Source organism: Papio anubis, chromosome 4, assembly GCF_008728515.1.
Source record: "Papio anubis isolate 15944 chromosome 4, Panubis1.0, whole genome shotgun sequence".
In the NCBI taxonomy this organism is placed as follows: domain Eukaryota; kingdom Metazoa; phylum Chordata; class Mammalia; order Primates; family Cercopithecidae; genus Papio; species Papio anubis.
The window spans coordinates 175,178,077-175,192,250 of NC_044979.1; the positions used below are offsets into that span (position 1 = coordinate 175,178,077).

Genomic DNA, 14,174 nt, shown 5'->3' on the forward strand with positions numbered 1-14,174 from the left:
AATAATAATACTTCTGGCAGAGACAGAATTTGAAGGTACTTGTGCACATCAGCACACTGGACTTGCTTTTTTTGGGGAGCAGGAATGCTGCTTAATTAGGTCAGAGAAGAATGCAAGCGTGGTTTCCAGACCCGCAGCTTGTTTTGCTGCGCTTCATCATGGAGTCAGAGAACGGCAGAGCTGGGGGGGGAGTGAGTGAGGGGCCTGGTCCCATATCCCTACAGACAGGCAATCAGTGACTCCCATAGGTTTAGGGCTGCAGAGCCGGGACCAATGCCCAGAATCTCTGAGCTTTTTATCTTACACCATGAAGTGACAGATGCTGGCAGGTGTCAGACCTCTGTGCTTTACTGTTTAACCATGCAGCACCCGACTTCTGTATTCAGTGAGGTTCTAGAGTTTCCAAAACACGGGTCTCCTCTCCCACCTCAGCCTTCCAGCATGAAACTAGACACATCCTCATGCTTTTGAGGTCTAATCATTGGATTTTGTTCCTTTCAGATGGCTTGCCCGAAGATGAGATTGATGTATATTTGCCTTCTGGTTCTGGGGGCTCTTTGTTGGTATTTTAGCATGTACAATCTGAATCCTTTCAAAGAACAGTCCTTTACTTACAAGAAAGAGGACGGGCACTTCCTTAAGCTCCCAGATACAGACTGCAGTCAGACACCTCCCTTCCTTGTCCTGCTAGTGACCTCATCCCACAAACAGTTGGCTGAGCGCATGGCCATCCGGCAGACGTGGGGGAAAGAGAGAATGGTGAAGGGAAAGCAGCTGAAGACGTTCTTCCTCCTGGGGACCACCAGCAGTGCGGCAGAAACAAAAGAGGTGGACCAGGAGAGCCAGCGACACAAGGACATTATCCAGAAGGATTTCCTAGATGTCTATTACAATTTGACCCTGAAGACCATGATGGGCATGGAATGGGTCCATCGCTTTTGTCCTCAGGCAGCATTTGTGATGAAAACAGACTCAGACATGTTCATCAATGTTGACTATCTGACCAAACTGCTTCTGAAGAAAAACAGAACAACCAGGTTTTTCACTGGCTTCTTGAAACTCAATGAGTTTCCCATCAGGCAACCATTCAGTAAGTGGTTTGTCAGCAAATCTGAGTATCCGTGGGACAGGTACCCCCCATTCTGCTCTGGCACTGCCTATGTGTTTTCCGGCGACGTGGCGAGTCAGGTGTACAATGTCTCCAACAGCGTCCCGTACATTAAACTGGAAGACGTGTTTGTGGGGCTCTGCCTTGAAAGGCTGAACATCAGATTGGAGGAGCTCCACTCCCAGCGGACCTTTTTCCCAGAGGGCTTACACTTCTCTGTGTGCCGCTTCAGGAGGATCGTGGCCTGCCACTTCGTCAAGCCCCAGGCTCTCCTGGACTACTGGCAGGCTCTAGAGAATTCCCAGGAGAAAGATTGTCCGCCTGTCTGAGAGGAGCCCAGAGGCACATCCGGACAAGTTTCAGATAACCTGTGGGGATAGTGTTTACAAGATTTTGGAAGAGGGGGTGGGACAGAGGATGCCGTTCTTTAGTGCTGAACTCCACGCCAGAATGTCCATGAAGCCACTGATTAGTTCCCACTTAGTGTTCCAGGCAATAATAGGCACCCTGTCTCTTGGGCACGCACAGTCTCTATACTAAGTGTTCGACATACACCTGGATTTTCGCATTTCAGGGGTTAGTATCCTATGACACGGTGGGTGTTACCATCCCAATTTTACAGGTAAGGAAACAGCAGCTGCGAGAGGTACAGGAACTTGTCCCAAGGCTCACAGCCAGTAGACATAGGAGCAGGAATGAAAATCGAGCACTTTCAGAATCTGGTGGGCAGCCCCTGACTTGAATCACTCCCGTGTGCTGCCTCCCTTAGGAGGGGACAGTGATGATGAGGTCTCCGAGTCGGCATCCTTCCGTCCCTATCCAGAGTCCCCTCCACCTCAGCTCCCAATCCTTGTGCTTTTTAGAGCTAATCCTGGGATGACCAAATTCACCGCAGCTCCTTCATTCACGGGGCTGGACGTAGCTGGGACCGAGTCCATGTTACTGGCTCGGTACTCAACACAACCCAAGTTTCATCCCAGGAAATGTCCTCGCAGTGGATACAGCTCACATGCTGAGGAACGCCCAGCTCTAGGCAGAGTTCTTATAAATGTATAAATTAGGCTCAGAAACCACTGCGGTCTGACCTGCTGTACAGGCTGCCCACACTGCTGACCTCACTGGTGAGCAGCATGTCACTTCTGAGCCATCTGCTGCTCTCTCGTTTCTTCACCCCAACTGTCCCTTGTTTTCGATCAGTGGGGACCAGCCGCTGCCCCAGGAGCACTTTAGGGCTCTCAGTTCAAACCAAAGGACAGTTGAACTCGGATGTGTTTCATGCGGGATTCTGGGAGCTTTCTGGGAATTCAGCTGGAGTCAAGTCAAGATGCTCTCAAGGACCTTTCGGACACAGAGCCCCAGAGTGGGCCCTGGTGAGGCAGGGGTGGTCCTGCGTCCACTTCCCAAGCCTGAGCCAAGCTCATCTTCACTGAATTTCTCATTTGGCCGAGTAACAACTGAACTTCGTGGTTTGGTGTTTAGCCTTCAGTTTATTCCGCTACCTCCCACCCAGAGGTTTGTGCGAGCCTGTTTTGCAGGGTTGTGTGAAACCAAGGCACTTCTTTGTAAGAGGTTTTGCCCATTCAGCCACGGTCATGTGACATGCAAAGTAATCTTGCTCCTAATTATAGAAATGATTTTTTTTTTTTTTTTTTTTTTTACTTTACCAGACTTTACTTTGTACTCAGAGAAGAGGCCTCACATGGCTGTGTCACATATAAATGTTGGACTCAACTCCTACTTGAACTCAGGAAAAGTTACTTGCTGCAAAATGGTTTTGACCATGTTCAGTTGCAAAAGTCCGTCTGATATCCTATTTTGCATACCATTTCTTGTGTCTGGATTATGCTGCTGCTTTGTAGATGTGTTTCCTCATCCTGGCTGCTCTGAACGCACTGGGTCATGTTCAGAAAAGCCTCCTTCTCAGGTGGAAAAAATCAGGGACTGAGCTTGTCTTTTGAAGCCCAAATTTAAGAGCCACGCCCCTCGGTTCCATAGGATGGGCTGCCTCTCATTCTGAAGATGACTGTGCTTTGAGGGAGAAGTCGTCTGCCGAAGAAGACCAGGCAGTAGGCCTGGGTCTGTGTTTCATGGTCTGTCTTGTCAGGTGTGTGTCTGTGTGGCCACTGGTCTCAGTCGGCGAGGCCTGTCCAGCTGCTACCTCTGTGTGACTGGCTTTGGGTCTGGTCTTCACAGCATCGTCCCACAGCTCCAGGGACAAATGAGGACAGGTGTGGGCTCTCTCTACTGCTTCTGTGTGTTCTTAAAGGATTTTCTCTGAGACCCATTGTTTTCCCCATTGTTTCCCCTCCCCTCCTGTCCCCTCCCCTCTTTTTTTCTTTTCTTTTTTTCTGACAGGGTCTCACCCTGTCACCCAGGCTGGAGTGTAGTGGCCTGATCTCGCTGCAGCCTTGAACTCAACGAGCCTCAAACAAGCCTCCTGCCTCAGCCAGTGTGTAGTTGGGATTACAGGTGTGTATTTCTTTACACAATGACTAATTCTTTTTCTTGAGGAAGACATGATTACATGAATCTAGAACTTGAAGGAACCTTAGAGCTCATTCAGTCCTGCCTCCTCTTTTATGTGAGATGCAAACGAGGCCCAGAGAGACCTAACAACTTGCCAGGACCTGCCCAGCTAGTGTGTTGCAGAAGGCGGGTTCCAGCTCAGCATGGATTTCATGGTGCTGTCTGTCTGGATGTGAGAGTGAGAAACGACGTGAAAGCATGAATGAGGAGACCAAGCGGTGCTTCCCCAGGAACACCCAGTGCTAGCTCCAGAATGGGACTGGAGAGGCCCAGGTTGGCCGGGCCGGGGCTTCACTGCAGGCACCCAGAGAGGAAGGATTCTGATGGGCAGATGCTGAGCTAGGGACTGCATAGGTATTGCCTCGTCTACATGCTGTCAATGAGTTTTCCGGGGGCAGGGACCCCCAGTTGCTCAGGTTTACAGATTAGGAAACTGAGGCAGAGAGAGAGAGGGCAAAAAACTCATTCGAGGTTACATAGGTGAAAAGTGGTAGAAACGGGGTGACCCTAAGCTGCCCTGTGGCCTCCCCAGCCACCTGCTGACGAACTGCGGGAGTTCATTTCATTGGCTGCTCCCACTGCCTCTCTGGGGCGCCTCCTCAGACTCCCCCAACCACACACACCTATCTCCCAGCCCCCAGACCCCTGTACTCTGCCTTCTCCTGTGACTGTGGCAGGAGCCACTTGGCCCCCGTGGCGCCAGAACCCCTGCTATTGGACTGACTCCAGCTCTTCTTCCACAACTCCTGATGCAGCTCACTCTCGTCCTGCCACCTGCTGGATCATCCCAGAAGCGCACAGACACACTGCCATTTCCCACCCAACCAGAAACGACCACCACCTTCCCCAACCCCTTCCCTGACCCTCTTCCCCTCCCACTGCCCCATCCTGTTGCGTTTCTGGTGGAACCCCACACGAGAGTTTTACTTGTCTGTTGCCTCATCCTAATCCTTCTCTTCTTTCCCAAATGCCGTCTCATCAGACTTTTGCACCCTCACTCCACCCAGATGGCCCTTCTCAGGGCACCCGTGACCTCCTGTGGCTGGGTGCTGTGGGCAGTTCTTATCCTCATCCTGCTTGACATGGCGAGTCCTCATCACCAGCTTCCAGGACGCCGGGTGCTCTTGGTCTCCCTCCTCCTTGCTGCTCGGCTTTTCCATCTCCTCTGCTTGCTCCTTCTCTTTGCTCTGACCATGCCGTGCTGGAGGTTCCTGGGCTCTGCCTGGGGCCCCCTTTCTTCCCTGGTTATACCCAGTCCTCCGAGGGGCCCACCCTGTCTCATGGCTTTAAATATGTTGATGATGTTTCCATTTATCTCCCGTGTAGAACTCTTTCTTGCTCTTCAATCCACTGCCTACCTGATTTCCCATAGTGAACAAATCCAACACTGACCTTCTGATTAACTGCCCCACATCCACCCCATCTGCAGCCATTCCCGTCTCAGGTAATGGCCACTCCATCTTCCTGCAGCTCAAGTGGGAAGCCCTGGAGCCATTCTGACTCCTCTCCCATCTGGTGCATCAGGAAAGACTGTGGGAACTACTTTCAAATTATCTCCAGGAGCCAGCTGCCTCCCGCCCCTCCACTGTGACCACCCTTGTCCAAGCCTGCGTCGCCTCTCACCTGCATTCGTGCAGCCACCTCCAGACCCTCCCCAGGCTTCCATCGTTGCATCCTTCAGTCTCTTCCCAGCAGCATCCAGAGTGATCCTTTGAAAATCTCACTTCTCTGCTCAAAACTGTGGTTTCCCATCGCCAGGGATATTAAGGATAAAAGCCACATGCTTCATACCATTGTCTGCCTGTGATTCCCTAATCGCGTCCCTTTGCTCGCTCACTCTGGCCTGTTGTTTCTGAACAGCAGTCTGTTCCAGCCACAGCAGCCCCCTTACCCTTATCTGCCCATGCCCGTCGGCCTTGGCGCTGGCTGTCCTTTCTGCCGGAAGTGCCCTTTCTGCAGGTGCTCTCATGCCTTGCTCCTTTGCCTGGTTGACATCTGGTCAATGTCACCTCAGTGAGGCCTACCCTGACCTCCCTGTAGGAAAATGCAACTCACCTCACTCCCATGCCCCATACCTTACATTGTTTTCCTTGCACTTACCAATTTCTAACAAAGCGTATAATATCTATCTATTATAACATATCTATATTTTATGGTTTATGTTTCAACCGACTTGAATGTAACCTTTGTGTGGGCCGCGGGTCTTTCTGTGTTTTCTTCACTGATGCACCTTGGATTCTTAGCATGGTCCCAGCACATAGTAGATGCTCAATAAACATTTGTTGAGTGGAACTGAATGTATCGGTATGGTAGGTGGTTTTTAGAAGGGAATGAGTGAACCAGGACTGAAAAAAAATCAAATATTTTTCAAAGCCAGCCAACACTGTGGTTTCACGTGAGTCAGTAAGTAGGAAATGGGTGCGACTCTGTGACCTGAAAACCAAGAAGTGCTCCACAGCCATGCTCTTCACCCCTTTTCTTCCAAAATGGAATACCTCACACAGTGCAGGGTGGACAGAATCACACGGCACAGTCTGTGTGCCTGTCCTCCAGCCTGATACCTGGCCAGTCCTGTCTCATCTACACTCTCATGCAAACTCTTATTTTTTGTTTTGTTTTGTTTGTTTTTGAGACAGAGTCTTACTCTGTCACCCAGGCTGGAGTGCAGCGGTGCAATCTTGGCTCACTGCAACCTCTGCCTCCCGGGTTCTTGTGCCTCAGCCTCCCGAGTAGCTAGGATTATAGGCATGTGCCCCCAACCCAGCTAATTTTTGTATTGTTAGTAGAGACAGGGTTTCACCATGTTGGCCAGGCTGGTCTTGAACTCCTGACCTCGGGTGATCTACCTGCCTCAGCCTCCCAGAGTGCTGGGATTATAGGTGTGTGCCACCCCACCCACCCCTGTTTCAAGAATTTGTGCTACAGCTCAGCATTTAGCAGCAGTGGGAAGGCCAGACCTCCTGACTCTTCAGCCTGGTAGCATCCTCCATGCCTTTAAAAAAACCCAAAACCCTAACTGTATTTAATTCCTGCTCCTCTTCAAACACACCATTGTAACCACATAATACACTGTGTGAAAAGAGAGGAAAGAAAAATCCAAGTCAATAATAACTTGCCAGGCCTTCTGTCCTTGAGCCCCATATCTCGCATCCACCATGCTAACCTCGGCCAGGCCCCTGTCTGGATTCAGCCTGACTTGAGCCGCTGCCTCCTAACTGGTCCCACGGGCCTGGCCCTGCCACTTTCCAATCTGTCCTCCACTTGACATTTAGAGTAATTTTTAAAAACAGCAAATCTGATTAGGAAACTCAGAGGCCCAGGGAAGCCAGTGACTTGCCCTCTGGCACCCTGTCCTGAGGGTAGAGCTTCCTGGCATAGGGTCAGTGAGCCCCAAGGCTACCTCCCTGCAGGCTGCAGGAGGGTGAGCATGGTCAAGAGCAGCAATTCTCATTGCTTCAACTGTCGTTGCCTATTTAATGAGCTTCGCAGTGCCCTCAATTTGCTAAGTTAACTTTGGCCATGCCGTCCGTGAGAGGTCTGACTGGTGATTTCCAGCTCCCGCTGGGCACCGGGTGCTGCACCGGTTATCCCGAAAGACTGGCACGGAGGGCCCAGATGGCCTTGGAAAGCAAAATTAATTAATTTTCATGCGAGTTTTTGATCCCCTTGAGTGTGGTTATTTTTGTGCAAAAAATTATCCCGATGTTTACTTTGGTTTCAAAAGCAATTTATTAAAATTCCTTCCTAAGCTTTAAATTTCAGCTAACAAATATGAGAAGGGCCCCTGGGAATGGTAAGAATCAGGAAGCATTGTGTGTGTGTGCACACCCCAAGGTTGTGCAGCTACAGTAGCTGGAAGTGCAGAATGTGGATTCTGTCCGCTGTCTTTACAGCTAGCCCTCTGCACCTGTAGAAACCGTACTGACGTACAGCCTTGCAGAACCTCCAGCTTCCATGGTGGCAGGAGCCATGGAAAATAGAGACCCACCAGGTAAGGAGGTAACTGGGACACCAGGTTACTGCCTACCTGGTGAGGAAGCTGGGGAAGAGGGCCCATGGGAGGATACTAATGGGGGAAGAGGAGACCTCACTTCCAGTGCTGGGCGACCCACTTAGGGAGGCCCCATTCCATTTACATCTCCACTGAAGCCTCCGCCTCCCGGTTCGAGCCCTGGCTCTGCAATTTGCTAGCTGTGGACCCCAGGTGGTCGTTCGCTCTGCACCTGTCTCCGCACCTCTGTAAAATGGAATGATAATAGTGTTCACCTCAGAAGGTTGTCAGAGGTGTGGAAATTAAGATAATTCCCACTGAGTTCTTGGCACGGCTGTGCGTAGCACTGGGTGCAAGCTGAATGTGTGGGCTGCCATCGCGATGTTGTGTCTAATGGCCTGCAGTGGTTGCTTAGCAGCAACGGGTTTGCTTGGTTATTTCCTGATTTGGGGGAAATAGATCCAGAGACCAGTGTTATCCCCAGCACCGGGCTGACCCCAGGTACCAGAGAAGCCTCCACGGCCCCAGGCTGCAGAGGACCCAGGTTACAACTTTGCTCAAGTAGACCCAGGGTCTAGGCTTATCCTAGTAAACTTTGGTACCAAGCCAGCCTTTGTGACCTGAGATTCCAACACCACCATTGCAGATCCAGGCTCAAAGCTAGCCTCTGCAAACTCAGGATATATATTCCACGTATCCCTGATCTGGGGGACTGGTCTGTGTGTGGTTTGCAGAGTAACGATATGAAGAAGGAGGTCTTGTTAAGACGGCGTGGTGTGGGGTGCCCAGGTGTGAAGTGGTTGTCTCAGTGGAAGTTGTAGCCTCCTCCTCCCCGTGACATCATCCTCACACGTGCTCAGTGTTAGGCATTTTTCCCCTCCTGCTCTGAATCAGTGTGAGTGAGGTATGCGGGAGGGACAAATGCGCATGGCGCCCAGCTGTTGTGCATTTAGAGCTCAGCCTCAGCCCTCCAGTGGGACCCTGGGCATACCCTTAACCCCCGGGCTCTGTTCGCTGGCGCGGGGCCTGCGCTCTGAAGTCTGGCTGCCTGGGTTTGAATTTTACCTTCCTCGCACAGTCCCGTGAGAGGCAAGTTACTTACCTTCTAATTGCCTTAGTTTTGTTATCTGAAGAATGGGACTTATAGTAGTTCCCGCCTCGTGGTATGATCATGTGGGTTAAATGAGAGGATGAGTATAAATTGCTCAACATCCCATGGTAGGTGCTCAGTCAGTGCAGGTGCCTATGATTACAGTCAATGTTTGGGCTGTGAATTTTGGTGGATTCTGTGGTGGTGTATACAGCACTCTCTATCAGTGTACCTGCTGGTGTCTGGTGATCTCTGTGCCAGTCAAGACCTCTTCCAATTGTGTCTGTAGGGCTTTGTTTCAGCTCTTGTTCTTTTTCTTCATTTGAATCTTTCCTGGAACTCTTGGAGAAGTTCTTCTGTTCATAAGATGCTTCACAATCAGAGCACTGTGTTCTTGACTCTCTTAAATCAGAATATGTGAAAATCCGAACGAGGTACAAGAAATTGGAGCTGGAAGATGCCTTAGAAATTATGTACAGTTTTTTTTAATTATTTTTTTAATTTTTAGAGAAAACCTTCCTTTTACAGATAGGAAAACCAAAGCTCAGAAAAATGGAGTGACTTTGCTAAGTCCTTCAGTGAGTGGCACATCCAGGATTAAAAGCTGGCATCAGAAATCCCATGTCAGACATTCATTCTTTTATTTGTTCATTGGTTGGGTGCTCAGTGCTTTGACTGGACATCCTGAATGAGGATCAAGCTGAGGTTCGAGGCCGTGGGTTTCGCATACAGAGCTTTCACTGGGTAAATACACAATGCTGAGAAGACTGTCGGGGCACCTGCTCCCTTGACAGCTGAATAAAGAAGCGTCCCAGTGCCTTCTCTGTGAGCATCATAAGCCGTGTCCATCCATACCTGCTGTTTCACTGAAACCCCACGGCAGCCTCTGGAGGGCGCCATTCTTATAATTACGCCCCTGGATTTAAGAGGAGGAAACTGAGGGTCAGAGTGACTCAGTGACTTCCCTGGGGGCTCAGACGTGGTGGAGACACAGCCCCTTGGCCTCCAAATGCTGCCTCCCACGAGCAGCCTTGCCTTTCTCCACTTGGCACAGTGGCGAGTCCTCCGATGTATCTGCTTTCACAGGAAGCTTGGGACCAGCCCTGCCCAAGGAGTGTGCCATCTGGCCCCTTTTCCTGTCTGCTGCCACGTTTTTTCCAAGTGTTGACATGAGTCTCAGTCTGCCCCTTCCTGGGCCTGTTTGATTTCCTGGGATTTGGTGCTTAGTTATCTGTGTCTTTCCCAAGAACTTCCTGTTTAGCTGGATCCCCTGACCTGTCCTGTCCTGGCCAGCCCTCTCTTGAGGTCACTCAAGTTTCCAGGTGGCAGCCCAAACAAATGTCTGGCTTCGGAAAATAAACTCTTCAGTCCAGCCCACTTTGTCTGTCTCCCTATCTAATGCCCTTGCAAAACAAGCCTGGGGGCTCCACACTCAGACTGTGTGTGTGTGTGTGTGTGTGTGTGTGTGTGTGTCTATGGGAGAGAGAGACAGACAGACAGATCCATGGCTCTAATTAGAGATACCATGCTCAGTGGAAGCTGGTTCTGAACAATGTTAACTGCCCTGCCCTTGTTCATGAAGGGCAGTGAAAGAGCAAGGGGCAGTTTAATTCTACCTGGGCTGTAAAACAGCAGGCACCCCCACTGCCTTCCTCAGCTGTTGGGGTAGCAGGGTGGAGTTGAGGGCCTCACTCGTTTTCAGCTTTGCACAATCAGTCACACGTTTGTTATATGACAGCTATGTGCCACACACCCATGTTCAGTAAGGTGGAAGCCAGCTGCAGGCATGGTCCACAGTTCCAGACATCTCTGAAGGATGTGACACCAACTTTCAGGCAGAACATTTAGAAAGAGTGAAGGTGAAAGAGATCAACCAGCCCATTGAGTATCTATGTGTTTTTTACAAGCAAGAACTGGGGAGGCAATAGTATTTAGAATCCTTGATACACTTTTATTACACTTGATAATTCTTTTAGTTCCAAAAGAAAAAAAAAGCCAGGCTTTGGTGACTCTCATGGGCCCTCCATGCCAAGAGTCTATGACTCTGTGATAGATTAAATAATTAACAAGCCTGATTTAATATAACAGCTGCCATGCACCCTCATTTTAAAAACAGTTGAGACAGTGTTTACATTTTCTCCATGTTCTCCATTTGGAAATGTCTTAGTTTGCTTTGTGTCGCTGTAGCAGAATACCACAGACTGGGCAATTTATAGACAATAGAAATTAATCTGGCTCATAGTTCTAGATGCCAGGAAGTCCAAGAGCTTGGCACTGGCCTCTGGTGAGGGCGTTCGTGCCGTGTCATGGTGGGCGGGAGGGCAAAAGAGCAAAACTTGCTTTGATAAAATCACTCTCGCAATAACTGACGTTCCTCTGATAATAACATTAATTCATTCATGACAGCAGAACCCTCCTGACCCAGCCACCTCATAAAAGGTTCCACCTTTCAACGCTGTTGCATTGGGGATTAAGTTTCCTTACTCAAGCACTTTGGGGGACACTTTCAAACCATAGCAGGAAGTATTTGCTTTCTCGTAACATTTTTTTAAATAATTAATTTTCAGCATTTGTTATATCAGAACGGACATTATAGCAATTTCCATAGCTGTGTCTCTCCTGGCAGATTTTTAAAGTTCTTCCAGCCTGATTCCTCTCTCTGTTTGGGTCTCTGGCATGGTGCCTGCTGGAGAGTAGATACTTGATAATTATCTATTGGGTTCTAAGGGGATCTCTCAAAGGTGGTATTCAGGTACCCACAAGGCAACTCCCATCACAAGAAAGAAGGGTGGCCTGGGAGTGAGCTGTAAGGTTCCTTCGAACACCAATTCCTGAAGCCTCTTTTATTCATTATTGTTGGGACTTGTTTTTATTTCTGTTTCGTTCTACATAACCCCAGAATCTATATGTGAATACTAGGAAACATTATCATGGGCTGAGGTGTATTTGAAGTAAACTCTTAACTATGTCTCTGGGATATGAAAGGTGCTTACATTCTCTGTTGGGAATGTAGAGAGAAGGAGTTGCAGCGTGTGGCCCCTGGGAACGTAGAGGCATGAGCTTCTGTCTGTTTTCCTGCTGTTGAAATCTGAGTGCTAGGAATGGACCTCTTGCTCTTAGATTGGTCTTGAAGCTGAAGGGAACCTGTCCACCCTCCGCACAGGGCAAAGAGCCACGCCAAAAGGAGGAAGTTGGATTGCATCGTGGCACCTGCCAATCGGAAGACTGACAAACAAAAAAATAGTTTTTAGTTAATTTAAAAAATGATCTTCCTACTTATCAGACACAATCACTTTTAAATACGAGCAGAAAAATGACCTCCATAGCCAAATGCAACGTTTTGTGTCACACTGTTTCACATCATCTCTTCTACCTCCATTCACTGGTCAAAGAAACGCAGAGTTGAGTTGGCCAGTGTGGCATGGACACAGCCAGGCTCAGACCCTCCCACCAGTGAAACCAGCGTGAGGTCTGTTGGCTCAGGGGTCCAGTCCTTTGGTCCCCGAAGCGGTAAGCCAAAGACATAGTGATACTAGGTTGATTTCTGCTCCAGAAGGTATCAGATGGGAAATAGGTGACTTGTTTTACCTGATCAAATAAGACGTCAGTAAAATCTACCGTGACTGGAAATTACTTAATGCAACCGGAGGAGACTTTGTGGTCAAATTTTGCTTTTCCTAAAAAATACGAAATTAAATTTACATGTCACTGAATGATATCTGAAACTGTCATTTCCTTGTATGTTAGGGGGATCTGCTAGACTCTTATGTCATCATATTTTGGAAATGGGTATATGTACTTGATATTGTTTCAAAATCATTTTTAACAAAAATTAAATTATGAAAATAATGCACTTAACTGGGTGAGTTTTAGGTTGTCGATTGATGTGATAATTCATTCTTACTGAAAATTTGGCAAGGTGTGGTTTGAATCGGACAATCCTTTTGTTTTTACATTGATGTTTTCTATATTTATTTTGTACCTGGAAAAATATTTTTAAAAATTTATTTTGATTTTCTATGTGTAGAAAAATATACTGAACAATGTTGAGCTGCTTATTTTTGTAAGAGATGGGTACTTCTTGTTCCCCTTGGATTTCGGAAGCAAAGCAATGGGACCCTATGCTTCAGAGTCTTAATGGGGTGGGGCAGTGTCCATTGAGGTGTCCTGTTGGGAATGACAAGTCCAGGGCGGATTATGAGGCAGGCATCCTTTGGAGTTTTTCTTCTCTCAGGTATATTTTAACTAAAAGCTATCATTTAACTTGAAGAAATCAAGTCTTGTGAATTGATACGATTGTACTTCTAGAGTCTTTGATGGTAACTTGTCTTTGCGGTACAGATTGGCTCCTCGATCTTTCAAAGTTTCATTTAAGTGGAAATAAAGGTCTGAAACCGATGTATGTTTCTGACTTCATCATGCATGGGTCACCGTTCCTGTAGTACTGCAGGCCTGGAAATCTGCCCCTGGACGCTTCTGGCAGGCTGCATCCAGGGCCCGCTCAGAAATGAATCTGGAGTTGGCGGCGGCGGGGAGGGAGTGGTGCAGCACTGTGTGTGGGGAAGTGGTGGATCCTGAAGGTGGGCGGGGGGTGGTGCAGCTTCAGAGGATGAGGGTACCTCCTGCTCCCTCCCCACCAGCTGGCCTTGCCATCCACCTGTGGCAAGGTGGGGGCTGCCCCTGGCCCTGGGCCCTGGGTCCTTTCTCACTGGCTGCTCCCTCCTCCGGGACTCCATGCCCACCATCATCTCCTTTCCCCCAATGGCCACTCCTCCCTTCTAGAACTTTCCTCAGCATACAAGCCTCCTCTCTCAAAGATGACTTGCTGGACTTTTCTCTTTTCTAGTAGTGCCTCTTTCTCTTTTTTCCCTTAAGGCTAAAGCTCCTCCCAAGAGTGGCCTTCCCCTCCACTGCCACTTCAGTCCCCCTCTCCTTTCCCCCGCCATGGCCCTGAAATAGCTCTGGGGGCCCCACAGCGCTTGGGTTGGGTCAGCACCATGTCACCCTGGGTGCTTGCCTGGCCAGGCCTTGGCAGCACCTGGCACTGGAGCCTGCCCTGCTCCCTCCTGCACCCTCCTGGCTCCAGGACATCTCAGCCTGCAGCCTTTCCTCCCCTCCCAGCAGCTCCCTTCACTCTTTTTGGCTCACTCTACCTCCTCGTCCCGCCCTCCCATGGTGGAGGCCCCCGGCTGAGACCCCAGGTCTCCCACTTGCCATAGCACTGCCTCCCAGTCAGAGCACCTGTCTCTGCATGTGTGTGTTTGTCTAAGGGCTGGGGAAACGGAACACAAGCCATCCAGCTGAAAAGAAACACAACAGGAGTTTCTCTTCCCGTAGTCCTGGAGGCCAAATGTCCAAAATCAAGGTGTCAGCAGGGCTGGCTCCTCCTGAGGCCTCTTCCCTTGGGGTGTGGATGGTGCCTTCCTCCTGTCTCTGTACATGGCCTCTCCTTTGTGTGT

General features: G+C 49.3%; 1 protein-coding gene across 2 annotated transcripts in view; it reads left to right on the forward strand.

Moving 5' to 3' along the window:
* B3GALT5 (beta-1,3-galactosyltransferase 5) overlaps positions 1 to 13,111 on the forward strand; it is a 30,597-nt gene extending 17,486 nt beyond the window's left edge. For both annotated transcript variants that reach the window (XM_021935504.2, XM_003895474.5), the window contains exon 3: positions 502 to 13,111. In XM_021935504.2, coding sequence (XP_021791196.2) covers positions 502 to 1,437 — 936 coding nt within the window. In that variant the 3' untranslated portion in view covers positions 1,438 to 13,111. The remainder of the gene's footprint in view (positions 1 to 501) is intronic.
* The last annotated feature ends 1,063 nt before the right edge of the window (positions 13,112 to 14,174 follow it).